Source organism: Parasteatoda tepidariorum, chromosome 7 (assembly GCF_043381705.1).
Source record: "Parasteatoda tepidariorum isolate YZ-2023 chromosome 7, CAS_Ptep_4.0, whole genome shotgun sequence".
In the NCBI taxonomy this organism is placed as follows: Eukaryota; Metazoa; Arthropoda; class Arachnida; order Araneae; family Theridiidae; genus Parasteatoda; species Parasteatoda tepidariorum.
In genome coordinates, this window is record NC_092210.1 from 49,563,213 (window position 1) to 49,590,008 (window position 26,796).

The 26,796-nt window shown below is 31.6% G+C and overlaps 1 protein-coding gene across 9 annotated transcripts in view; it reads right to left on the minus strand.

Annotated features, from left to right (window-relative positions):
- The window catches only part of LOC107448785 (multiple PDZ domain protein), a 646,665-nt gene that overhangs the window by 171,938 nt on the left and 447,931 nt on the right, over window positions 1–26,796 (minus strand). For all 9 annotated transcript variants that reach the window (XM_071183400.1, XM_071183401.1, XM_071183402.1 and 6 more), the window contains 9 exons: window positions 23,648–23,780; window positions 20,598–20,793; window positions 19,239–19,313; window positions 18,698–19,125; window positions 17,514–17,755; window positions 16,512–16,616; window positions 11,829–11,954; window positions 6,486–6,815; window positions 4,664–4,748 (listed from right to left, as the gene is read on the minus strand). In XM_071183400.1, the coding sequence (XP_071039501.1) occupies window positions 4,664–4,748; window positions 6,486–6,815; window positions 11,829–11,954; window positions 16,512–16,616; window positions 17,514–17,755; window positions 18,698–19,125; window positions 19,239–19,313; window positions 20,598–20,793; window positions 23,648–23,780 (1,720 nt within the window). The remainder of the gene's footprint in view (window positions 1–4,663; window positions 4,749–6,485; window positions 6,816–11,828; window positions 11,955–16,511; window positions 16,617–17,513; window positions 17,756–18,697; window positions 19,126–19,238; window positions 19,314–20,597; window positions 20,794–23,647; window positions 23,781–26,796) is intronic.

Consider the following 26,796-nt stretch of genomic DNA (forward strand, 5'->3'; position numbering starts at 1 on the left):
GTTATCCTGGCCAGGAAAGTAAGTTATACTTTAAAAGTCTTATCAATTGAGATAACAAATCATGCATAATTTTTAGTTTTTAATTATTATAATGCTAGTTATTTAATAATTAACAGTTTGCACAAAGTCACCCCATCTGACGGTACTAATACAGAACCCGCTGAACCTCTTTTTTTTGTTTCGAAGATCAACAAAAGTTGAGGCAAATATTTATATAAAAAACAGCACAGTTAAAGCCCATCACACGTTGTCAATTGATTTATTACAATTATGTTTTAGCCTTCTTTAAGAACAGGGTACAGAAAAATCGTCGGTATAGATGAAATTCTACTGTGTTATTTTGTTTGCTATAAATAATTAACTCGTTCTACCAAATTTTAAGATTTGCCTGTTTTCATCCCCTTCCCGACAAAGCTAGATATTTTTTATTACGAATACGATGTTGAAATCCTATTCATATATTCTAGGTAAATTATGTTAGGAAGATTTAAATAATTTAAGTACTTTAAGTTTTCTATAGATGTAATAGTACATTAATAGTTTTCTTTAGATTTTATGTTTCGGTAATGAATTCCGCAAGAACAATGGATTTCAAATTGTTTTTATTCTTCGAGTACGGAATGTATAAATGAATCCTGTCTCATTCATGAATGATAAATCCACTTTTTTTGCTTGCAGAAAGAAAAAAAAGTGGATTTATTTTGAATATCCTGATAAAGCATTAAACAATTCACCTACGATGAAGGTTTTCGCAATATATTATCATAAATATCTCATACAGAGAAGAATAGGAAATAAGTTTTCGTTCGATATTACTGAACTGCTTCCGTAAAGAGAAGAGAACGAGAGGCATGAACGAACTTGTTCAAAGCAAGATGAGTATCGCAGAACCCGGATGTATACAATGCAAAAGTCGCTCTCCGATTGGCTACATCGATTTCCTGCGGCACAGCTGACACTCGATTTTCTAGCCGGACTTTAATGGGACGAATTGGTGCAAAAGATTTTTCCTGTCAGTATTAGCGCCATCTGTCGAAAATGTCACTAACCAGACAGAACTCCTTAATGAAGACTTTATAGAATATCCAAACAAGCTCACAATGGCACAATCTGAGCGTTGTTTTGATGTAACATACGAACACAGAAAATATTTTATCGATCCACTTTTATAAGAATTAAGAGCTCGCAGTATTTTGTTTTCCAGTCGGAGATTCTTTAAAATAGTCTAAACATCATTACATAAAACAGAGAATTATAACTTATACAAAAAAAACTTTTAAGACAAGTTACTCTAACTTTTTTTATTATAAGCAAGAATATTATTTTAAACGCTAGAGTCTGTAGTATAATAAAAATGTTCAATTTAGCTTATCTAAGAATACGCTATTCAGCCTTTCATCCCTTCAGTGGATCCATAAATGAGTACCAAGCATGCTTGGGAACTAAACACTGGGGGTTCCGCGTTCGGCTGACCACCTGACCGGAACATCTGCTCCTCCACCCCAGAGCCCAAGGTCAAGAAAACTGAGATGGGCACAGTAGGCATTGGCCCTCTATGGGCTGTCGCGCCGCTGAGTTTAGTTTAGTAAGAATACGTTATAATAAATAATACAAACATATACTCGTAAATTATAAGCTATTCTCCCAGGCAACAAAATGAATAATGAAACTATTTTTCTTCCATCAAAAACAATCTTCTTTAAACCTTTTATATTCTAAAAACAGCCTAAGGCATATATATGTTATGTCATTGTTATGTTGATTTTCAGAGAAGCATTTTATCTCATTGCTTTTTCAATACCGAGTCAATTTTGGTCTTCCACGTTTCAGTTTACTTGTTAAGTATAATCCTAACCAAAACTTGTTTCACTTTAATTTTTTTTCCTGGATAGCAACAAGTATAACATGCATACAGATGAATAAACAAATACTATTGAGAAATAAAACAAAAAGAGACCAAGCTAAAAATTAAAATTTTAAAAAAATTAGCTTTCATAATAATCTAAATAACGTTCTGTTATCAAATAAAGAGGACCCTGTATTTTTTTTTTGTCTTGGAGCTTGTCAAATCTGTGTACAAGTGTACATCATAGAGTTCCGTGTTTACCTTATAAAAATATCGCTTAAATTCTCTGAATAGTATATACCTGAGTATAAAACAACTTTACAAATCCCCAACATTTTATGAGAGAAAGGGGTTAACTCATACAACCATTAATAAAACCAGACATTCGTTGATCGTGAAATATCGATGCAATATACACACAATGTCATAGATAAGAATAACTCTCTATGAATTTACCTTTACAAATCTCCCCCTTTCAAAAACTATGTTCAATATGTTACATGCAATTCATTTTGCATTTTCTCTTATTTTATTTCCTTTACCAAAAAAAAAAAATAAATAAAATAAATAAATAAATAAAATTTTTTTTAGAAACAATACTTTAAGTTAAGAATAAGAAAAGTTAAGAAAATTATTTCAAGAATATTTAAAAAAATATAGCACAATGAAATTTTTTAAAGCATCCCATAAAGCTACAAATTTAAAGATTCTAGATCATTATTCGCGTCTGATTGATTAACGTTAGCAGAGCTATACTTTGCAACTCTCTGCTTTGCAACGGATCGTACTTTGCCACAGATTCTATTTCATCCTCATCTGCTGAGTTGAACAAAAAATCGTCTTAACCCATATTCAAAAAAAAAATAAATAAATAAATAAAAAAATAAATAAAATCGGGATTCTACATTTTTAAAAATTTTTACAATAACATTTGATACATTTTGCCACGCTTCTAGTATCAATTGACATATGACATTTATAGAAATAATAATCGACTCTCCGACAGAGGTCGATTTATACACCCAACATATAAAAATTTTTATCTCGTACTTTCGTCCCCAACATTTGAAATTTACTATCTCGTAATAAAAAATAGGGGGACGACTTATATATTCCGAGATATAAGGTAGTTTATTTTCCAATCAAAATGTAATGGCAGCGAAATACTTATGTTTATATAATAGCTAGAATAACTCAACTGGTGGGCCTCTATAAATGCACTTTTATTCACAAAATTAAATTCGTTTAAAAAAGTAAGTCACATTTATAATACATAAACAATCCTAGGCCAAATTATTAGGCACACTATAAGATTCTATGTAAAATCTTAATTATCAGGTGACACTATACAGCTTTATTGTTTTTACGAGACAGAAACCGGTTTGCACTTGCTAACGATCGTGTATCAATTGGTTAACATTGTGATGCAATACGTTAAAAAGAAATACAAATAGGAGGTGTATAAAAAATCTCATGAATAAAAATCCGTTACATGTGTGTTTAAATATAAAAGTATTGTATATAAACTTGTGCAAAATATGTTGTTATTAAAACACTACAGTGCGATTAATAATTTGATCTAATTATTACAATATAATAACTGATGTAATAAATATTTTATATATATAAAATAAATCGTCCAATTTATCCAGTCGTCTAATTTATATTATATATCGCCTAATTTAACCAATTGGCACTCGAACGAAAACAAGTACAAACCGGTTTCAGTCGCGTAAAAGCAATAAAGCTCTATAGTATTACCTGATAATTAAGATTTTACATAGAATTTTATAGTGCGTCTAATAATGTAGCAAGAGACTGTACAATGAGTCTAGTTTTAGGACCAACATTGTTCTTAGCCACTGCTAACGTCGACTATCTATGTCTGCCAGAAATGAAAAGGTGCATTGTCTATGTGCTCCTAACACCTCAAATTTTAAGAATGCAGTTTTAATAAAAATATAAACAAATGCATAAGAATAGTTAAAAATATTATACAACAACAGCACTGAACCAAGAAACTGAAGCGGTAAGATTCATACCTAATTAAAAAAAATTCATTCGCTTAAAAAATATACAAATTGGTAATAACAGACGACAAAACGTTTCGAGGGCTATACCCTGATTTATCTCTCTCGGCCACTGTGGTTTATCACGTTCTGTTTGTTTTTTCTATCAGCTACTGTGTTTTTCTAACTTTATTTCTCATCTTTATTTTTCTATTTTCCGTTGGCAATTTTACGTTTTTATTTCAAATCACTTTTTCTTTTCATTCACGCATGACAAGTCTTGAAAATGCGCGCCTTTCTTGAGCTCTTGAAGCAATATACTTTATAAGGTAATATAGTTTAAATGTTGTAGTTCATTTACGTCGTACTAGAGCTGCACAATGGGCTATTGGCGACGGTCTGGGAAACATCCCTGAGGACGATCCGAGGACATGCGATCACAATTTTGATCCTCCGCAGAGGGGATGGCACCCCCGATCTGGTAGCCCGACGACCTGCGCGCGAAGTCGAGCACTTTACGGTAGAACAGTTTAACGAGGACCAATACAGCACACCCTCGGTCCCTACGCAGACTGATCCAAGATATCACCCACCCGCACACTGGCCGCAGCCAGTGATGCTTGACTTCGGTGATCTGCTGGGAACCGTGTCTTAACGATCAGTCCACTGCTGGGCAAATATAGTTTAAAAGTAACATACTTTGCTTATAAAGTACTATACTTTACTTCAATAAATATAAATGAAAGAATTTCGTGTATATAAAAATAAAGAAATGATAGAAATTTTCAATTTTGATTGTAAAGCTTACTTTGAGTGTAACCAAATTCATCTTCCGATTCGGAATCTTCTTCTGAAGGGCTAAGTTTTAAATTGCCGGCACTTAAATTGTCTATCTGCAACAGAGAGACAAAAAAGTCATGAATATAACAGGTAATTGCAAAATACATTCGAATTTTTTTATACATCATAATTTACTTAGAAATTTTTTTATTATTTTAAAAAAAAATTTCATTGGGAAGAAATATTTTAAAACAATGTGAACAGTTATAAATTGTCTATTTTTTATTTGCTTATGAACTGATTCACTCATTCACTAATTCTATGGATACACTAATATGTTTAATCATTATTTCACGGTTTCAAAAATTCGCCGATTCAATAAATTGCTTCCATTCTACTTCCTTTATTCACTCGCTATATCAGGAATCATCATTAATGGTTGGCATAGTGATGCGCTGTTCATACAGAAGATTATAATATTTTGAAAGCTTTTCGTTTTATTTTATTTAGTGAAATAAGTTTTAATGAACTTACTTACTTTTATTTTGAAATTGTAAACCTTTTTAAAACTTTAACTTTGAAAATATGTAAAAATATTTACAATCATAAAATTTAAAATTTGGAAACTAAATTCAATAGAACATATTTCAAAGAATAAAATGAGAAAAAATATACTAATTAACGAAGTCATTTATTAGTTAAATAATAAATACTAAAATCGCATTCGTTATAATTCGATACAGGTTAACATGAAGGAAGTTTAATTCATTTTCAGACTGCAGAAGTCATAAGTTCACATCCTTTTCCCCCAGACTATACTATTTGTAATATTTTGCAGGTTCTAGAACCCTAACGTACCATATTAAAAAAAACGGAGATATTAATTTCAACAAAAGTTTCCTTACACCCAATTAAAAAAAGACCCGTATGCTTCAAATTTTTAAATGCAACAAAACAAAAATTTCAATAATAATGAAATAAAATTTAAAATTTTATAAATATTCCATTAAAAAACTGATTGAAAACTTGAATTCCAAATTAGAAAAGTTTAAATAATTTTACGTAACATATGTTCCAGTTCTAATTTGTGACCAAGAAATTTACATATTATTTTTGAAGAAAAAAAATTGTTGCGCAGGGAATATTTTTAATAATTATATTTTTATTTAATGTTACGCTAAATTTCCAATAATAATTAACAAACTTTGTAAATAAAATGCCTTGAATATGTAAGGTTCACACAAAAATAATTAATTTCTAGCGTCAATAAATTTAATAAAACATTAAAATTTAAAATTTTCACTTTTAAAATTTTCTAGGAAAACTGTATCCAAGAGAGCGTTATATAGCGGGAAAAATCCTTCATGGCGAATTCTCTTTCTGCTCCATAAGTAATTGAAATTTAAAGTACAGTAAAAGTGATTTCAGGTAGAGAAGGAGTAAATCACGAAGCTTTTAAAGCGGAAAAATAATTTCAAAATATTAAAACACAGACAAATTATTGCAAGTTTATTTCCCCCTGTGTAATCCTGCAATAATTTGTTTGCATTTCGAAGTCTTGAAAATTTCATCAGCATTTAAACTTCAAAATGTTTTTGAAATATCAAACTGAAAATAAGCTGTTGAATGATTACTTCTCCACTGTGGCATCTTACATTGAGCAATCTTGATATAAATTGTTTGCATAAAATTCTGAATAAAATTTTCAGCATTTAAAACTTCATGGTTTAATCTAGGTTTACTTTGGTCAATTCTTTACATTTTAACACTTTTATAGAATTCACGATGAAGGGTTTCTCCCGCGGGGTAGTGTGCATTTTATAAGAGATGGGAAAAATCATTAAATATACCTGTTTTCCTTTCTTAGTAAGAACTTTCCCTTCAGGTAGATCAGTGAAATCATCTTCTTCACCATTGCTACTTTCGACAGATTTTTGAATTATGTTTCTAAAGCTGTCTTCTGTCTTGGATTCGTTTTTCAGTTCCTCAGTGGACGGAGTAACTATATCAGGACTATCGACGGACAGTTTTGTAGAGGGGTCAACGGTGACTGGAGATGTCCTTTTGGAAGATGTCCTTCGTTTGATAGTGGACTCTCGAGAGGACGAAGTGGACGAGGAAGCAGATTGTGCGTTCGAAACTTGAGAAGATGTATCACTTGGAGAATGTGCTGACAATAGCTGCAAAAGTATAAAAAAGTTTTTTTCTTAAATTGTTCATACAAGTTTTAGTGCAAGGTTGGGCTACTACACCAAAAAATCTATTATTAAAAGCTTGTATATTTTGCAGCAATGATGGTCGTGCGACAATTGTACATGGTAATAGCGTCAATGTATTATAAGGTAACAATTGTATATGGTGATAATTGTCTTAACGATGGTCGTGATAATCGAAGTAATTTCTAGATAGGAATCAACTACATTATCAGATCAAATCTCACGAGTAGGATTAACCAAGAAACAAATATTATTGGAAATGCATCAAATGGAAAACAGATGTAACCACGTGGTGAAATTAAGTTTAAAACTACAAACTTTTGACTAAAAAATGAATATAAAGTTAAATATTGCAACATTGGGAAGATCGTCTCAAATGACTAACGAAACAGAATGGTTAAAATGATGATAGTGTATACTTTGTGCGACATATGAATAAAGCAAAAACATTGTGTGAATAAAGTTTAGACAAAGGTACTGATGCAGGGCAAGGAGTCCCAAAATAGTAAGTGCGCCAAAAATATTGATAAAGTGAGCCAAAGGGTGAGTTTGGCGAAGTTCCCTCTTGCTGTTGGGGTTGCATCCATTTAGGAATCAGTTGAAGCGCTGCCTTGGAGTACGAAGGTTGAATCGAATAGACATGAGGCCCTGGTGAGTAGTTTTAGTCCCCCCCCCCTTATTGTGTTACTAAGTGAAATGGAATCAATTGTAATCAAGAAAATTTTAATCATTAAAATCTTAAATTAACTTTAATATGTGTAATAGATTTTAACTCTAACATGATACATACTAAAGTCATATCAATAGTTGTATCAGTACATAAATGACTGCTTTATAGTTTTGGTTCTTTAAATCATAACCTCTGGGGTCCAAACACAAAATGAATAACGACGAGAAAAAAACACCAATTAACAAACTCGGCGACTATTTCAGTAACTAATTGAGTGTTTACACACATTGTGTGTTTGGGCACTGAAGAATTTTCTTGTTTATTGCACCAAAGCTAAAGTATGCTTATTTCTGCACCTTTAGTTGTAATTTATTCACGTTATTTTACGATGCTTTATTCAAGCTTTATTCGCAACAGAATGGTGTTGGATGACTTGGCAAGTATATATCTGATAAAAGTAAGCTTTATTCACTGATGGAAAATATGCGAAAGGGGGAGAAAATTCCTAAGGGTTATACGATGTGAAATTGTCAAATGTAATATTGTAAAAATTTTAATAAAAAAAAATAAAATTTTTATTTTGATAAGGATTGAAAAATGTCACACGCATATCACACATAAACATGCCATCAAATATTGAATCAGTATTAGAAGATAATGATAGTTAATTGTTAGTTAGGAATTTTAATTTATCGATCGAATATTTTATTAAAGACGGTAATAATTTATAATTAAAAAAATTAAGAAAGAAAATATTACACCTTATTTAAGGGAAATGCCATCATGCATTTTCCACAAATTAACTCTTTCTTTTTTGCTAATTTTCCTAATATATAAAAGAAATTTTTTTTTTAAATTTTCAGAATTATGCTCGCCTAAACTATTATTGGCATTAGGATGTCGAAATAAAATATTTATTTAGTCTGTCTACCTCGTAACGGCCACAAAGACAACAGAAAAACAACAAATTTGAGATTAGAAGTAATAGCCAAGCAAAAACAACTAAGTTTCAAAGAATGCCGAGAAACTATCTTTATTAAACATTTCATGGCGTTTCTTTATAAATATTCTACTAATCTTCTCCATTCTACCATTTACTGCATTTAATAAAACAACCAAATGTCATTTTTCTTTCTTTCTTTACCATGTTAATAATCAGACAGAATATCGTAACCTTCATATTATTTGACCTGTTAAATAGTTCGTTTTTAGATGATTTCGCTTGACTGTTTATGAAACCAGCTCTGCACTTCAAATTTATTAATCTAACCTTATTTTATGAAACTGAAACTCAAACATTAGGCAATGCGGATCGATCATGGAGGATTTGGAGAGGACACTCTGGAAACTATGGAGCTATCATAATTCGAACCTACATATACATTTTAAAGAGTGTATTTAAATCTAAAAATTTAAACTGGAAAAAACTGACACCAAGCTCACGCGCAGTCACACCATGCATGAATTATTTTCGCATCCAAAACACAAATGCTGACGCACTTCGGACATCGTTAAAAGAGTATTTAAAACAGAGTACGCGCTAGCGAGAGTTAGTTGCTGTCTTTCATGCTACAATACAGAAAAAAAGTACGCCGTTAAAATCTGTACGTATGTTTTTAGTTCGGTAATAAGATAACTTATATTTGAATTTTTATATCTCTGTGAACTGTATTAAATAATTTTATTATATATATTATCTCTCCGCTTTTCTTCTGTTAAACCTAGTTTTAAACTGTCTAAATATTCTCTATATTCTAGGGGCTAAGCTTGTTTTTTGTTTGCAAAATATTTTTATTTTAAGAATTAGTGTAATGGAACTCCGATTTTATGTTGTCCGTTTTGTACGTTATCCTGTTTCTAATGTAATTTTCTGCTGGTTCGAAACATCTACCTATACAGATGTTATGTTAAATTTTTTACGTTACTTCTTTTATAAAAATTCCCGTATATTTCTAAAGATAAAACCAAACAATTTTTTTACAATGCTCACAAACATTTTTCGAGTTCTTTTTTATCAAGGGAGACATATTTATTAGCAGTATAGAGCCGTTCTAGCTGTTTTTCTTTTCTTCTAGCCTATTTGTTAGTGATAAGAGGTTTTTCCCAATGTCCAAATCAGAAAGGTGGGAAAAGGGGCAAATAACGTGACCGAACAAACACGGGGGACACGAATGCCTTTCGATTTTTTCGCCAACTCTCTATGAACAAACAACAAAGAAGGGCAGGATAAGAGAGACAACTGCCGACTTTCACGTTCTTTAATGTTCGACTTTCGCGAAAACTCCAGATACCTAAATTCTGCATGCGGTTTTTAGGCAATGAAGATTTTGAATAGGGGTGAGGTCGTTCAACGATTCTCTCAATTCAAGGGATAAGAGAGACAACTGCCAATAAAAGTAATGTTCGCTGGCGCGAAGACTCCAGAAGCCTAAATCCTGCTGGCAGTTATTGGGCAATGAAGATTTTGAATAGAGGAGAGGTCATTTCAACAATTCTAACAATTCAAGGGATAAGAGAGACAACTTCCAATAAAGATAATGTTTGACTTTCGCGAAAACTCCAGATGCCTAAATTCCGCATGCGGTTTTTAGGCAATGAAGATTTTGAATAGGGGTGAGGTCCTTCACCAATTTTCCCAATTCAAAGGATAAGAGAGACAACTGCCAATTAAGGTAATGTTTGACTTTCGCGTAAACTCCAGATGCCTGAATTCCGAAAGCGGTTTTTAGACAATGAAGATTTTGAAACTCCAGATGCCTAAATTCCGCATGCGGTTTCAATGAAGATTTAGAATAGGGGTGAGGTCATTTCAATAATCCTAACAATTCCAGGGATAAGAGAGACAACTGCCAATTAAGGTAATGTTCGACTTTCGCGAAAACTCCAGATGCCTAAATCCTGTTGGCGGTTATTGGGCAATGAAGATTTTGAATAGGGGAGAGGTCCTTCAACGATTCTCTCAATTCAAGGGATAAGAGAGACAACTGCCAATAAAGGTAATGTTCGACTTTCGCGAAAACTCCAGATGCCTAAATTCCGCATGCGGTTTTTAGGCAATGAAGATTTTGAATAGGGGTGAGGTCCTTCACCAATTTTCCCAATTTAAGGGATAAAAGAGACAACTGCCAATAAAGGTAAAGTTCGACTTTCGCGAAAGCTCCAGATGCCTAAATCGCGCATGCGGTTTTTGTTCAATGAAGATTTTGAACAGGAGAGAAGTCATTTCAACATGTTGATGACATGATGGCAGTTGTCGTTCATTGACGACAACTGCCAATAAAGCAAACGTTTGAAGCAAGAAGCGTCACTAGGTCTTAACACCGAAAAACTCAGAAAAATATGCTAAGAAATGAAACAACCTTAAGACGCCCCCGTATTATGATTTAGAAAAAAAAATAATGGACGGGGTGGTTCAAGGTAGTCCGAGTAGCAAAAATTCTTATAAACAGATCCACCGTGACAGAAAAGGAGCTTAAAATTGCTGAAAGACTTAAACTTCAAAGTTTAATTCATCGGATGGCTGGATAGATCGATTCAAGAAAAGAAACAATTTATGCTTCAAATCTGTCGGTACAACGGTACAGAAATGGAAAGAGACAATTTAGCCAAGTTTATTAAAGGGTTACAATCCAAGTGACATACTTAACGTCGACAAGATGGGTCTATTTTTCAGCTTGTTACCCAACAAAGAAAAATTGCCACGGAGGAAAAATTTCCTAAATGACTGCTTCTTGAATGATTCACTGACTCTTATGTGCATCTTACATTAGGCAGTATTCTCACCGAATGAGGTTGCCGTACATTCAATTGCCGTCGAGGAAATGTGAAAACCAGATAGGTGAGATATATTTTCCCTCGATAAACTCACCAATCAGGTTCTCTTATTCTCGCGACGGCGATTGGAGGTGCTGCCATCGCATTCCGTAAGAATGCTTACGGTATAATTATAAACTTTAACGTTAATGAATACCAAAAATAGTGGCAGATAGGAGTGTAAAAGAAGATTATTGGTATTTCACTGCAACAGAATTATCCTTAATTCTTGGGGTAGTGAAACACCAAGAACTATCCTTAGTTCTTGAGGTAGTAAAACACCAAGAACTAAGAGTTATCTGTTGTGCTTCACTACACCATTTAGATGTAGAGTAGTTGCCACCATTTTTGGGGTAAAGATATTTAGTGTACTGAAAAGGAAAAGTTCATGCTGACAGCCGAATTTTCATTTCAAAATTTAAAATTTTATTTGTTTAAAAGAAGATAGAGGCATTAAGAAATTTCATGTAAGTAAATTTTAAAAATGTGCTTACTTTTGGTATAGATGCTACTTTGATGTCCGATGCGTCATTTTTAAGTGGATTGTCTTTGGTGTTATCATTTGGAACTTCTAATGCAGCACTTGAAATGGGTGGTGTTTCCACATCACTTTTTCTAGACTGAAAGGAGTTATTTAATTTTTATTATATGATTTCTATAACGTTTTAGATGTTATTTTTAAAATAAAAAATAGCCTTAAAAACAAGATGTAAAAGTAGCCTTGTGCAAAACAAATTAAAATCACTAGAACATCTCAGGGTTCAGAAGCCCGTTTCTAAAGAATATAAATTCCAATGGATAAATCATAAAATTTCTTAATATCATTACTATAAAACTAACTTTGAGTAGCCTGGGCTCTGACTACTAAAATTTCCTTGTTCTGGTGACCAAATTATTTTATTCATGGTTTTTATTATCATTTATTATAAAAAATAAGTAATTGTTATTAAATATTGTTATAGTCTAAATATTCAATTCACTAAATTCACTTCAATTACTCTAGTGTTACTGTTACGTATCTCATCTGTATTTCTCTAATTGTGATGTAACCCAAAAAGCAGTGCTTCACGATTAGGAATATCTTATTATAAGTGCGCAATTAATTCATAGTTTTCTACTGTCTCCGACAATAATTTGGAAAAAGTACTGGCCTATTCGTCAACCGGAGTAGTTTTGTCTTTTTTAAATTGAAGAAAACGATCACAGAAAAAAAAAAGGATGGTAAAATTGAATTTGAGAACAGTTTAAGGTAATTATTTCTATAAATTATGTTCATATTAAATCCGCATTCAATTGTCAGATTCTCGTTATAAAATTTTAGTAGTTTTGGAATTGTAAGCAGAATAATGAGAAAAAAGAATATATACGTATACTAAAGATTTAGTCATATACGCATTATGGCTCACACTGCTTGAAAAATGTCCTGAGATTTTTTTTCATAAAAGACTTTGCCTCGAATAACTTGGCTTAAAGATGAAGTTTCAAATATAACATCCGTCAAAGAAAAAAGGTTCGATTCGTCCTTCATTTCTGAAAAAGTGAAAGATTTTTTATTCCTATCCTTGTTTCTCAGACTGCAACTTCCAGATCACCATCGCCACAAATGTTCAAAATTTCTGCCAGAAAACAAGAAATTATGAGATTCAGATGAAACATTAGAAAATTGAAGATCTCGCTTGTTTACCAGAATATCGTTTGTTTACCAGGAACACACGCTCTTTAAAATTCTGTCTGAGTCCCTCAGAGAGACTCCTCAGAGTTCATTTCGGCTGCGGTCACTACGAAGGACCTTATTCCAGCTCATCTAAGGTAGTTGGAATTGGAAGTTATTAATGATATCCTCGATAACACTATAAAAATATTAACGGATGGCAGTAAACAGGCGGACAACGCTGGAAGATGTATCTACATTGAGAAACTAGGGCAAAAATTCTCCACCTGTATCCGTAACCCTGATTTTATTTCAGTATTTAAAAGCGAACTTATTGCAATCGAACAATGTCTTGAAGCTATTCTCAACGAACGCGACTTCAGAGATATCTTGATTCTTTTGGATAGTCTCAGCTCCCTTCAACACCTTAACAATTAGATTATAGTGGGAGATAAAACTATCATTTCCATAATTCTTAAACTTATTTCAAAGCTCCACGATGTTCATTTTAAGTGGATTCCATCCCACGTCGACATCTATGGCAATAAACAAGCGGATTGCTTAGCCAAGGAGGATTGTAGTCACTCTGCACCTTCCTCTTCAGCCCTCAGAGCATCAATCTAAGGTTAAATCAGAAATTTCAAAGGAGCGAAAGATCCCTCTTTGCCAAAACTCTAGTACGCAGGTAAAGAGCTCTTCATTTGTTCTTAACTTTGACAGATCCTCACAAACGACATTTGACAAGTGGACACACAAAGAGTCTCTTGTTCTTTGAGGGCAGGAGGATCTTTGTAGTCTGCTTTAAATGCCAAGCTCAGCAGGTCTTTGCAGAACACATCCTGGACTGTCTGGGTCTTTCCAGGGCGGACTTACACGCTTCTCCCCTTCTGGTTCTCGATTTTGTGAGGGTTAACGGACTAATGAATCTTGTCTGACTTCGTCAGAGAATTGGAGGATAAGCCACAACAACAGCATTTTTACCGAATTGGTATTTGTACAGCTTTTTGCCGACTTCTGTAATCAACAGAGCCGTGGTAGCCCAGTGGTTAGAGAATCAGACTCCGGTCACAGGAGCCAAGGTTCGATCCCTGACTCCTTTAAGCACGCACCCACCGAGTACATGCGATATACGTGTTCTTAAAATATGTGGAATCTTAAGTCACTGTGGGATTTTAAGTTAAAGTTCGGTCACTGAGCAGTACCATAGGTACAAAGAGTTGAAGAAAAAACCCCTCCCTTTCAGATCTACATCAAAATTCAGCAAGTGACCTCACAAATAAGCTCCCCACTGTAGAGGATCAAAACTGTTATGGCATGTCTTCGAATCATCCTCAGGGATGTTTCTCAGACCGTCGCCAGTAGCCCATCGTTCTGCTCTAGTGCGACGTTTACCGTAATTACCACCTCACACAAAACTGGCATTTTTTGCACCTCTGTTTGCCCCTCCCTTTAATAACGGCGGGGATTGGTTCGCTTAAATCACGTGAAATTTTTCTAATGTGTTTTTATAATTTTCGAATGGCAACTTATGCCTAAGGTAAAGTTTAGTTCCTTTTCTCATCTCCTCGTCTGGAATCAACAGCACTCTCGAGTATTTACGAAAGAGTAAGATTTCTGGTCGCAAATCGTGAATAAATTCCAAATTTTGTTGATAAATTTCTCGAAAGTAATTATAGTATGCTTACACTGATTACAATTATAAAAATAGGTTGCTTGATACAACGTATTCAACTCTGCATAATAATTTTGATGATTTGAATGTGTCCAATTTCTGTTCTGAAAATGTTTAATATTTGAAGATGTTAAGATTATTTGATGACGTTCAAGGATAGCAACATTTTCAAATTAATCACAATGAAGTATTTTTTAAATACAAAATATTTCAATTCTGTAAAAAATTACGAGAAAAAAAATTAAAATTAGAATATTTTTTCCTCCATAATTGGGCAGAGGGGAGAAAAATCTTGAAAACTAATCAAAAGGTTATACGGTTAATAATAGTGCTGTTTTAAAAATGAAACAAGAGAAATGAATTAAATATTACTTTAAAAAAAAAACAGATACATAGATTGATGGATAGATAGACAGAGATATACATAGATAGAGATATACATAGATATAGATATAGATAGATAGAGAGAGAGAGTGCCTCACAACGATAACTCTTGTTTTGTTTATTAGAAATCGAAACCAAACGAAGCTGACAACTCGGATTGGATTGACCGCCAAAATTGGCGAGCAAATGGTGTTATAGATAAGGCTTCGAATTCACGGGTCTGCCTCGGATTTTGGGGTAGTGATTTCCGTTTTCACGCATCACCTAAACTTTGCCAATGCTGTGGGCCAGAACGCGTTGATGATTACGGGGGGCATCTTCATCTTCGTCACTGTAGGGTACTTCTCGGCTACAACTCCGAAATCTCCCGATATTGGTACGCCAAAAACTGTCGAAGCAATGATTTCGGCCACTCTTGTTTCTTTATTATCTTGAACCCTTTTTTAGGATATTATTGTGCCTAATATATAGTTGAATTTTGCTATGCTTTTAGAAAAAAATATATATTCATTTTTATACTAGTGTGTGCCGCTGCTCGAGAGCAACAAAATACGAACGCCATGCTTTAAACGTTGTTGTTCTTTATTATTCATAGTCTACAAAAAATCGTGTCTTAATCTAAAAAATTTAAATAAATTTTTTTTAACAAGATATAAACACTGAATATTACAGTGAAGTAATAATCAATATTAATATTTTTCATATCGTCAAAAATAGCTTTACGTAGTAACATTACCCAAAAAAATAAACACTTAATTTTTGTTTTATACGTTAAAATTCCGAGTGGTAAAATAACAATTTATTAAACAAGATAGAGATAAAAAAACGAATTTATAAAATTATTGGAAAGATTGCTTGAAATCTAATCACACCATATAAAAAATATATTCCAAATAAGGTGACAAAAATAATCAGTTACCTCTAAATTGCTAAATCAATAATAAAAAAAATTTGTTTATAATTAAAGAATTAATAGAAAATAAGTGTATATTTATAAGTTTGAAAAATAAACTTTTCAATAATTTCAAACGATTTTCCAGATTGTTTAGGTTAGTTTAAAATTAGTAAAATGTACGGAAAATTCGTAGCGAATGAAACATTTGACAATATTATAAAAAAGTATTATAAAACATTTCTGTACATTTTATTTAACAAGAAACATTTTTGTTTAAAAAACGAAAAGGCAGCTGACATGGCATTTTTATGAAACAAAATTTCCTTACAAATGAAAACAAGAGTTTAATATGGGGAAGAAAAAAAAATATTAATAAAAATGAAAAGAAATTGGTTTGATATATTGTTTTATTTTATTATTATGACGTTTCTATGATAAAAATATATTTATCATAGAAAACGATAAAAAGTACATAAAACATATATGGAAACTAAATGTACAATTTAGAATAGATACATCAAAACAATCATTAAAAGATAATAATAATCATATATAACTTTTGTGCTCATTCTTACCATAGGCACTAAGCTCTGTATAAGGAAATTCACAGGATTGGGAGCATTTTTTATCACTTCCACGGCTTTGGAATGACCAGCATTTCTAATATCTATACCGCTTACCTATAACGATTTGCAATAACCAGTGATATGCATATATATACAAGTACAGACAATTGTATAATGATACATTTTGTAAGTATATTAACATAAAACGTACATGTACGTATGAATGCAACTAAATTGTATAGACAGTGCGCAAAATAAAAAAATTGACTACCCGGTATACCTTTTGATCTAATGATCGAATCATCACGTTCTAAAGACTCAATCTTAATGGTGCAAGGAAGTGACTTCAAATATGCTAATTATTTAGTGCATTATTTAGTGCGTTTTTTATATTTTAAGTTACGAAACCAGACACTAAAACGTACTTTCTCTGAATTAGAGTATTTAAAATTCAGGGTGATATCTTTTTTATTTTGCGCACTGTACAATGTATGTATGTTTCATGTTTGTACGCACGGTATAAGTGTGTCCCATGCATGCATGTTCCATGCATGTGTATATAATACACATAAGTCCCATGCATGTATGTATAATACATATAAATCCCGTACGAGTACTGACTCAATTGAGTTAAATGACAAAATCCGACGATATTTAAAATCAATTGGATACCTGCAAAAGACATATCGTTTGTCGATTCAGACCAATCAGGTTCGACACATACGCGTGACGTCGTTTACGGGTATTCAATTAAATCTGATTTAAATCACATGGTTAGGCTTAATCGCTTTTCTTTTCGTCGAGTAACTAATTATCAGTTTTAATTGTTCGATATCATTTTAAAATTATTTGAATAAAAAATAATTTTCAATATTTTAATTAAAAAAATATAATAATGTAGAAAATAGTACAGCATCATAAAAGAGTATTTCATAGTATTAATTTATTTCTAAATTTCAATTATAAAAATCAATTCTATTTATAAAAAAAATGAACTATGTAAACACGAACCTCCAGTATTCGATCTCCCCTCCTTAGGGTACCATTCCATCCAGCAGGACTATCCGGCAAAACATTCTTTATAAAAATACCTCCATGGACGGTATCTACTTTGCCAGATATAATGCTGATTCCTAAACCTTTCACTGCATCTCGTATCAATTCTACATTTCGCTCTCCTCCCCACTGACGGGCTATATTGGCTGCATTAGTTTCTGCCATCAGACTCTCGATTGTCGACGACTTGGATTTGGCTAGGGGAAAAAAATAACAACAGAAAACATAAAGAGTTGATTTAAAAATAATTTAATGATATTGAGCTGCATTAAATTCTAGATCAATGAGTCCAAGAACCCGACTATCCCCGGTTGATAAAGTATGGGGGCAAAATTAATGGTCACAAGGCGGTTAAACATTTTTTTAAATTTTATTTCCAATGAGCTGCACAATCGGTCTTGCCGATGAGCAGACCTAGTGCGTTCTCCAGAGGTGGTATCCACTCTTTCAGGACCACCACAATGGGTGACATACCGTTGGTCATGTTAATTTGGACGTCTAGGACGGTTAAACATAACAATGATTAAAAATTTGTTTTTACGTCACCATCCAATTGCATCTTTTTTCATAAAAAAATTCACCTATATTTTATATAAAATTATGTTTTGTATTTTTTAATATTTCATAATATTCAGAAAATTACTTTATTTCACACTTTTTTCATAAAATTTTTTCCATTTTAGAAATAAAAGCATATTTAGAAAAATTCCTCAAAAAAAAAAAAAAAAGCCTTACATTAAATAATATAAATAGTTTTTTTCATTCGTTTAAAATTTTGAGTTGTTTTAAAAAGTGGCCACTGTTAAAAATGCTACAACTGGCCAGAAGCAAATGTTCCTAATTTTGCCCTATAAGATAAAGTAATTCGACCTAAGCCTTATATTTCAAGCAATATTGAAATCAACATTCTAATATCTAATTCTAATATCTAATAGAGATTTCTAGATCTAATGTCAACTAATATAGATATCTGATATAAAATTTTACACCGGATTCTTCTTTCTTTATTAAACTTTAACTTGTTTCAATTTTAAATAAACCTGCCATTTTAATTTTCAAAATCAAATCTAGAAAGAAAAAAACTCTTTTCTGGCTTTAAGACAAACGTCAATAAAATAAAAAAAATCTTTATGTTATACCTTTGGCGGGCAGGATATCTTTAGGAGACAAAGATGCCCTGATAGGCTTGAAAGGCACTGTAGGCTTTACTTGGCTTACTATATTCCTAGCATCCGGTTCTTTAGAAGAAACAACAGAAACTGTCTCAGAAGACGTGGACAAGCCGGCAGTAGGCTTAGCAGCTATTATAGCATTAGGTTTCTGAGGAAGTTGGATTGGAGAGATTTTAGTTTCGGATACAGGACGTGCTGCAGTGGGCACCGGACTGCTCCTCTTTAGGAATTGCTTTTGTAAGGATGGGGATGTTTCAGTTCGTTGTAGAAGTAAGCTCTGAACTTCGGACACTAAAGAAGAATAGGAAGGTGGAGGATTCGTGAAAGGATCAGGCGGTTCTGTTTCAGGCACATCGTAAAATTCCTCTTCTTCTTCGTCAGATTTTTTGAAGTTCCTTTAAAATAAGATTAAAGGATGAAGTTAGACAAAATTTGTGGTTTTTAATTATTAGAAACAAGGGTGGTAAACAAAGTTCGTTTTGAAAGAAAACAATATATACATATATACCTTGTCAACAAAGAGTAAGTATCTGAAGATGCATTAGGAGAACTTTCCGGGGGATCAGCTGGTATATATTGAACTCTGAAAAATAACATTGTAAAAAAATTATGTAAATACATTTAACAAACTTCAACCATAACTTCATTAAAAAAAATATGCATCACAAAAGCAACGCTATTACTGACAATGTTATAAACCAAAGCCACTACAAAATATTAGCAATTTGTTAATTGCATTTCAAGAATACGACAGATTTACATAAATTATTGCAGAAAAAGAAAATATTATCAGATAACGAATAAAAACGTGAGTTATGTTTTAAACAAGAGGAAGACACTAAATCTAAGATAATTCATGCTTTTAAGTTTGTGTCGTAAGTTTTGATCGTGATAATTTAATATTAAACGGTTTTAAGCACTTAGGTGTTGCTCTAAGTTCAATTATTACTATTATTTTTTTAAGATAGTGTTCGACCCCGTCTGTGAACAGAAAAAAGAAACTTTTATGCTCAACTGGATGTTTTCAAACGGAATAACTGAATAGCAATTTTATCTTACATTGTAAGAGATTAAAAAATTCTATATTTGTTCCAAAAAAATAATTATAGCATTTATTGAAATTATAAGGTGTGGAAAGTTATGTTTTGACAGGTGCCAGAATGCTGCCTTCATTTTGGAGGCAAAAATTTAGCTATTATCACAGATTTTGGTTTCAAATTTGATGCGAAGTAATCAGGTTCAATGAAAAGCGTGTAAATCCTGTTATCATGTTTCTGTCTTGCAATGTTAAGAGGAGTTGGTAGGGCACATACCAATAATGCTAAAACTGACTTTTTCCGATGTACCTTTTTTTAGCATCTAAACAAGGTATTGCTTCAGTTTCTTTTTCCACATAATATTTACATATACATGTTTGTACTGTGATAACTTTTAATATATATCATTGACAGAATTTTTTTAAAAAAAATTATGAATTGAAAACTTTTGATTTGTTAAAACGTTTCTTCAAAACTCTTTCATAACTCAAAAAGTATTCCTGTTAACGTTAAAATATTATCACAGCATACAACTGATATAATCTCAAATATCTCCAAAACATTTCAGAGTGATATCAGTAGTAATTATTTTAGGAAAGGTGCAACGAAAAAGGTCAGCTTTAGTATTATTGATATATGCCCTACCTCCTCCCGTCTGGAATAATATAAGCTAATTAACAATATTTACGTTCAACTAGATTTAAAAGAACAATCAAAGTTAATTAAATTTTTAAAAATCGCTCTTCTGAGTAAATTTTTTAAATCGATTTATGTGTCTCAAAATTTTTAATACTATCAGTGCAGTAAAAAAAAATAATTAGAATAATTACATAACATCAGATGTTGATTTGTCGACATTTCTTAGAACTTCTCCGACTCTTCGAGCTTCGGCATCGAGTAAGGAACAGCCATTTATGGAAGCCAATATATCTCCCGATTTCAGCCGGCCATCCTGATCAGTGGCGCTGCCAGGCGTAACGGATGTGACCATGACACCCACAGAATCCACGAGGCTGACGCTCAAACCTATAAAATGTATTTAAAATAAAATGTCAGATTTACGATAGCTCACATAACTGTAGTAACCGCTAAAAGGTCCTGTTGAAGTATAACTTTCTAGAGGAAATAAATGTATTGGTTCTGATCGTTTTAGTAACTTTGAGCCCCATGTATATTTTCTTGGCAACTCAGTGTTTTAGAATTATTTTGTCACTATATAATACAGTAACTGTCTTACATCAGGGGTGTCAAACTCAAAAGCTGACTTGGGCCAAATGAACAATGCTTAACTTTAGGTGAGCCGCAAAAAAATCAATGTTCATAGAAACAAATATTTTAATTTTGAATAGTACATTGTAATAAACATATATAAAATTAAATTATTGTTTACGTCCTGATACTTGACATCTCTTCTCTGCTACTATCTTTACTATTTTGGGGAGAGATTTTATTGGCCGAGACTACTTTCAAAATTCACCCAACGTGAGCGTTATTAATACGGTTTTGGACATGAGATTTATTTCCATTCTTAACAGAAAATAATTGCTCTCACTGATAAGTACTTAATTAAAATAATTCTATAATACTAAATAATTTCATATGCGAATTTTCGAGTATTTTCAAACCTTGCGGTTGATATTCGTAAAATTCAAGGACATCCACTTCAATGAATTTTGTCTTAAAATTTAAGTCGTACTGAATCTCAATCACTTCCATTTGCATATAACTGGGTACTGAGTCTATATTTATTGAAAAATTCGAAGAAAACAAACAAAATTTGTCTTCCAAAGAATTAAAATCTTTAAACCTTGTTTCAAAATCTGTTCGAAGATTTTCTGCTTACTTTTGTTACAATGCAGTATCATCTAAACTAGATTTGTTCTTGTTGCACGTTGGGAAGTGCGTTAAATCTTCATTTTTCAGTTGCCTTTCCCAAAGAAATAGTTTATATTTGAATACTTTAATCATGTCAAACATGTTTGTAATGATCTGATCCTTGCCTTGTAACAATAAATTTAAATCGGATAAGTGTTGGGTTATATGAACCATAAAAGATAAATCTTGCAACTATATTTAATCGGAGAACAAGCTCGTATCTTGATTTTTAGTATGTAAAAATTTACATATTTCTTCTTTCGAATCCCAGAATTGTTTGAGAACCTTGGGTCAAGATAACCAACTGAACTCGCTGTAGTAGGATAAACCTGAATATGTACTATCTAATTGATAGCTCAATTTGAAACGGTCTCCATTTCAGCCAATTAGAATTTTACATTTTTGAGCGTACAATTTAAAATAATCCGTATAGTTTATAAATAAAGTATATTATAATTTTATATGCTGGTTCCGTTTCTAATTCACATTTCCAAATTATTTTTACTTTGCTTCGGATAAATTGACTGGGCTACAAAAATGTTCACCTATGGCCGCGAGTTTGTCACCTCTGTTTTACATCATGTAGTTGAACATACGCTCTTCCTCCTTTACGCAAATACAACATCTCAGATCAATCCCACCTCCTCTGCCTTAATGGTCAACGACAACAACAACATTAAAAATTAAACCTTGATTGCACTACAATTTTTCATAAAATATGCCGCCATTTAATAAAAAATACGCTTAAAATGTCTTACGTCTAGCACAGAAGCTACATTAATAAATATCATTAAAAAATAAAATAAACCATTTGAAAACTGAATAAATTATAAAGTTCTCCAATAGCTGATGTCTCGATATAAGCAAAGTCTTATAGCAATGATTTAACATTTCAACAACTATTTCGAGTTTCCTTTATAAACTTTTTTAAATATAGCTTATAAAATGCAGGAATATGCTAAAATGAAGAATTTGTATGAACTGAATAAGAGTAAGATTTTAGAATTTTTATTATTGAAAAAAATAATTTTTTAAAAAATTTATTTCGATAAATTTTTTTTTTGCGGATCCCTAAAAATTGTGGATACTACTATCTCTTTTTACATTTATTAAAAATAAATACATATATATGTAATAAAATCAAAAACTAGATGTTCAAATTTCTAATACGAAAAATAAATTTAAAATAAAAGAGAAATATATTATAATTATTAATATTATAATAATATTGCAAAATATGGTAAAATAGCATAGTATTTTTTCCCTTTTCGTTCGTAGTCTGAGAGGCCCACAATTTTTTTAATGCTAGCTTGGGCGGATCCAGCGGGGGGGGGGGGGTCATAGGAGTCATCCCCTCCCCTCCCAAATTGAAAAAAAAATTTTTTTTTTAATAGTTTACAAAAGAAATAAAATATTTTAAAAATTATTTAAGGGGGCATATACACCTAGGTAGGTCGGAAAAATCTATTTTGTTCCAAATCTAATTATGTTCTTCACTGTTTAAAGAATCATAATCCAAAAGATTAAAACGAAATTCGTCATAGTTTCAATGTAAACATTAAGCTCCAAGCGCGCTTCAACAGGTTTAACCAAAGATTGCACAATTTGCCAAAGTTTCTAAAAAACGCATTACATTTATTATTTAAAGATTTTGAAGACTTGAATTATTTATGTATTGTTCTATTGTTTATTATAAGAAAAATAAATGAGAAGACTAGCATTAAAAACCCCAGTTTTTTTTTTCAAAAAAAATATTTAAAAAAAATATATATATATATAAAAAATTAATTGTGGGGGGGGGATCTGAGTCTATGACCCCCCACCCCCTCNCTGTGCCCCCCCCCCCCCAGGAAAAATTTTTGGATCCGCCCCTGTAAGCTTGAACACGGAAAAATTCTCTACAATACGTATTGAACTTATTTTAAAAACATTAAGTGCAGAATATAACAGAAATATTACATCCAGATATTATTATATAAAGATTACGTTGCAATATTTTGCCTACCAAAAACATCTGATCCTTTCTTGATTCGAATTGTTTTTACAGGAGATATGTTGAAGTCATGTGGAAGAAAAATGTTATGTTCAATAGATGGCGCCACCTGCTGTTCTTGGATTTGATTTTTGAAGAAGGATCTCTGAAAAAGCAAATAAATACAAATTTTACAAATCAGTGTCATCTCATTGACAGTATAACGAGGGATAGCGTAAAGAATAAAAAAAAACTTTCCATTGAAAATAAACATAATAAAATATAACTTCTGCAACGAGACATCTCTTATTTTAAATAACTGAAATGAAAAACTATCGATACATTAAAATTTATGAGAATTTTAAATTATACAAATGAAGGACAATACGGTCAATTCGTGTTCGTTTGAAAAAAGTATAGAAAAATTCGGTTCGATTATTCGCAATTTTTTTCAAAATAATAAAACAAAATTCAGAAATATGCGTAGTTTAAAAATATATTATTTAGAAATAAGAGAAACCTATAAATAGCATTTTCACCAAGTAATTTTTTTTTTTTATTAACACGTTCAGTTGTATTTCTTCACAAAAGTTAAAACTATGTTTTGTCAACAATTTTTAAACAAGTGCGAAATTTGAGATAAAAATTTATTTTTATAACTAAATTAAATTCTTTAAAACATAAGTCTGCGTAATTTATGTATCATATTTTCATAGAAATTGAATTGATTCATACAATTTGATTATTTTTATTTCGTTATATTATAATTATTGTTCAGGCTCCATATTCAAATCCTAAACATGACATGTAAATACTATAGAGTTGAGATAGTATTCCAACTAGTATTCCCCAGTATTTCAATTCTATGGTAAGTACATCCTGCCTGCATTAAACAATGGGGAGTAATTCAGTCCTGAGCTGTCATGGTGGCCTGGACAAATTATTATAATTTTTTTTAATAAATTTAATGACATAAAATGAAAATAAGAATCATTATTTTTTAAACGTGTTTCATTTACAAACTTCTGGTATAACTCTAGTGATTTGGAGTACGGCATGGAACGATCAAGACAAATATGTCCCTAGGCCCACCTAATTTTCCGAACCCGTAATTAAATAATTTGAAATAAACTAACTAATGAACATAAATAAATAAATAAACAAATAAATAACGCATTTTTTTTTATCTAATGATTTTTAATATTTTTTAAATTAAGAAAAAAATAACAGATTTAAAAGAAATTAGTGAAGAGTAAAGTTTCTACAAATTTTTGTGACCCCTTAAAAATCATCGGCACTAGGTCAAAACCTATTAGGCCTAGGTGTTAATCAAGTTTTGATTGGACTTGAAATAGATTTAACACTTTTTTACGAACATAGTTTTCATTTAATATTTATACATAAAATTATTTTAAGGGAAAATTCGGTACCGTAATTTAATTTTATTCGCATAAAAAAGGATTATGTTTAACAAACATTTCTTTGCACTTAACAGACGCAGTTGGAAATTTTGTTTAATTTTATAAACATTATAATAGAATACTGGTATAAGCTACTTCTAGTTCTATACAAAATTACAAACACATTGAGTATTTGAAAACCAAAATGTCATATTAAAGAGAGAAAATAATGATGCATAAAAAAAGTCATTTTCAGAGGTTTATTGCTTATCGCAATATTGAGGGAAGGATAACATAAATTCGTAGGCAAAATTACGGGGACAACGAGATCTTATTATCGTAGAGCAGTGCTTCCCAAACGAATGACTTTTGTGTACGCTTTCTAAATTTTTCGTAACGCTGTGTACCACTAAAAAAAAAATGAGTGTATTTTTTTAAAAAAATATGTTTACTTTTCTTTCTTGGTACAAAGTTTTAGTTTAAAAAATTCTTAAATTTTGGTAAAAAATTCCATGTCAAGGATAAAAATTATATTCTATTAAAATAATCAAAATAAGTAGAATTTATTACAAACCTTTACAATAAAAAAATTGCAGAAAAGTTAAAAATCACAACTGACTGTCGGCACCATTAATTATTAACTGTTAACTCTGCAAAAAATAGCCAATAGAAAAATACGTAATCTTACATTTTCATGGCTAGCTTTAATTTTACATAAAATTCGTTTCCTGCAAGATATTTCGCATAAGAACGCGCCCCTGCTAAACTGTTCCCGTACCCCTGCGGGTACGCGTACCACACTGCACTACAATCATAGCTCCCTCTACTTACAGTGTTTCCCAAAGTGTGGTACGTGTACCCCCAGGGGTGCAACAAACGAAAATTTCAAAAAATTTTATTTAAAAATAAAGCTAGCCATAAAAATGCAAGATTACGTATTTTTCTGTTGTCTATTTTTTGCAGAATTAACAGTTAGTAATTAGTGATGTCAATAGCCAGTTGTGATTTTTAACTTCTGTGCAATTTTTTAATCACAGAAGCTGTTATCACAGCAAAAACAATATCCTTCTCACTGATGGGAATAAACTTAACAAAACTTTGCACCGAAAAATAAAATTAAACTTATTTTTAAAAAAATACATTCATTTTTTTTATTAGTGGTACACTGCGTTACGAAAAATTTAGAAAGGGTACACACATAAGTCATAAGTTTGGGAAACACTGTTGTTGTGGATATCTTTATAGCAAAAATTCAATGTTTCAATGATTTTTGTCTTTAAATAAATGATAAGCACACATTTTTTGCAGAGATCAAAGACTTTCCGAACGGATTACACAAACTGATAGAGCGTCAGTTCTTTCCACTTTTATCATATCTCATACAAAAGGAGAAACTAACAAATGGAATAAATGATAGTGAAATAAAAGAGAAAAAGCCGCACATCCTCTGCTAAAGCATCCGCTTATTGTTCACATAGATGCCGGCTTCCGTTAGGGCGTGGAGAAAAGAAACGCATTGATTAAGTTAAGGACGTTTGAATATAAGCAGTTAATGCTTCAATTCTTACATGAAAGAGAGATAAAGTCATTGAGAAAATGTGTGATAAATATGATTGATAGTTTTGAGCGAAATGGCATCAAAAGAAATGAAAGATATTTAAAGAAAATTGTGGATGGTGATGCAATAACAACTTCCTTTGCATAATAAGAAAAACTGTTTTATTCTTTGTGCAACGGACAGAAAAACAAAAAAGATGTTTGCAATTATAAGTTACTACTATA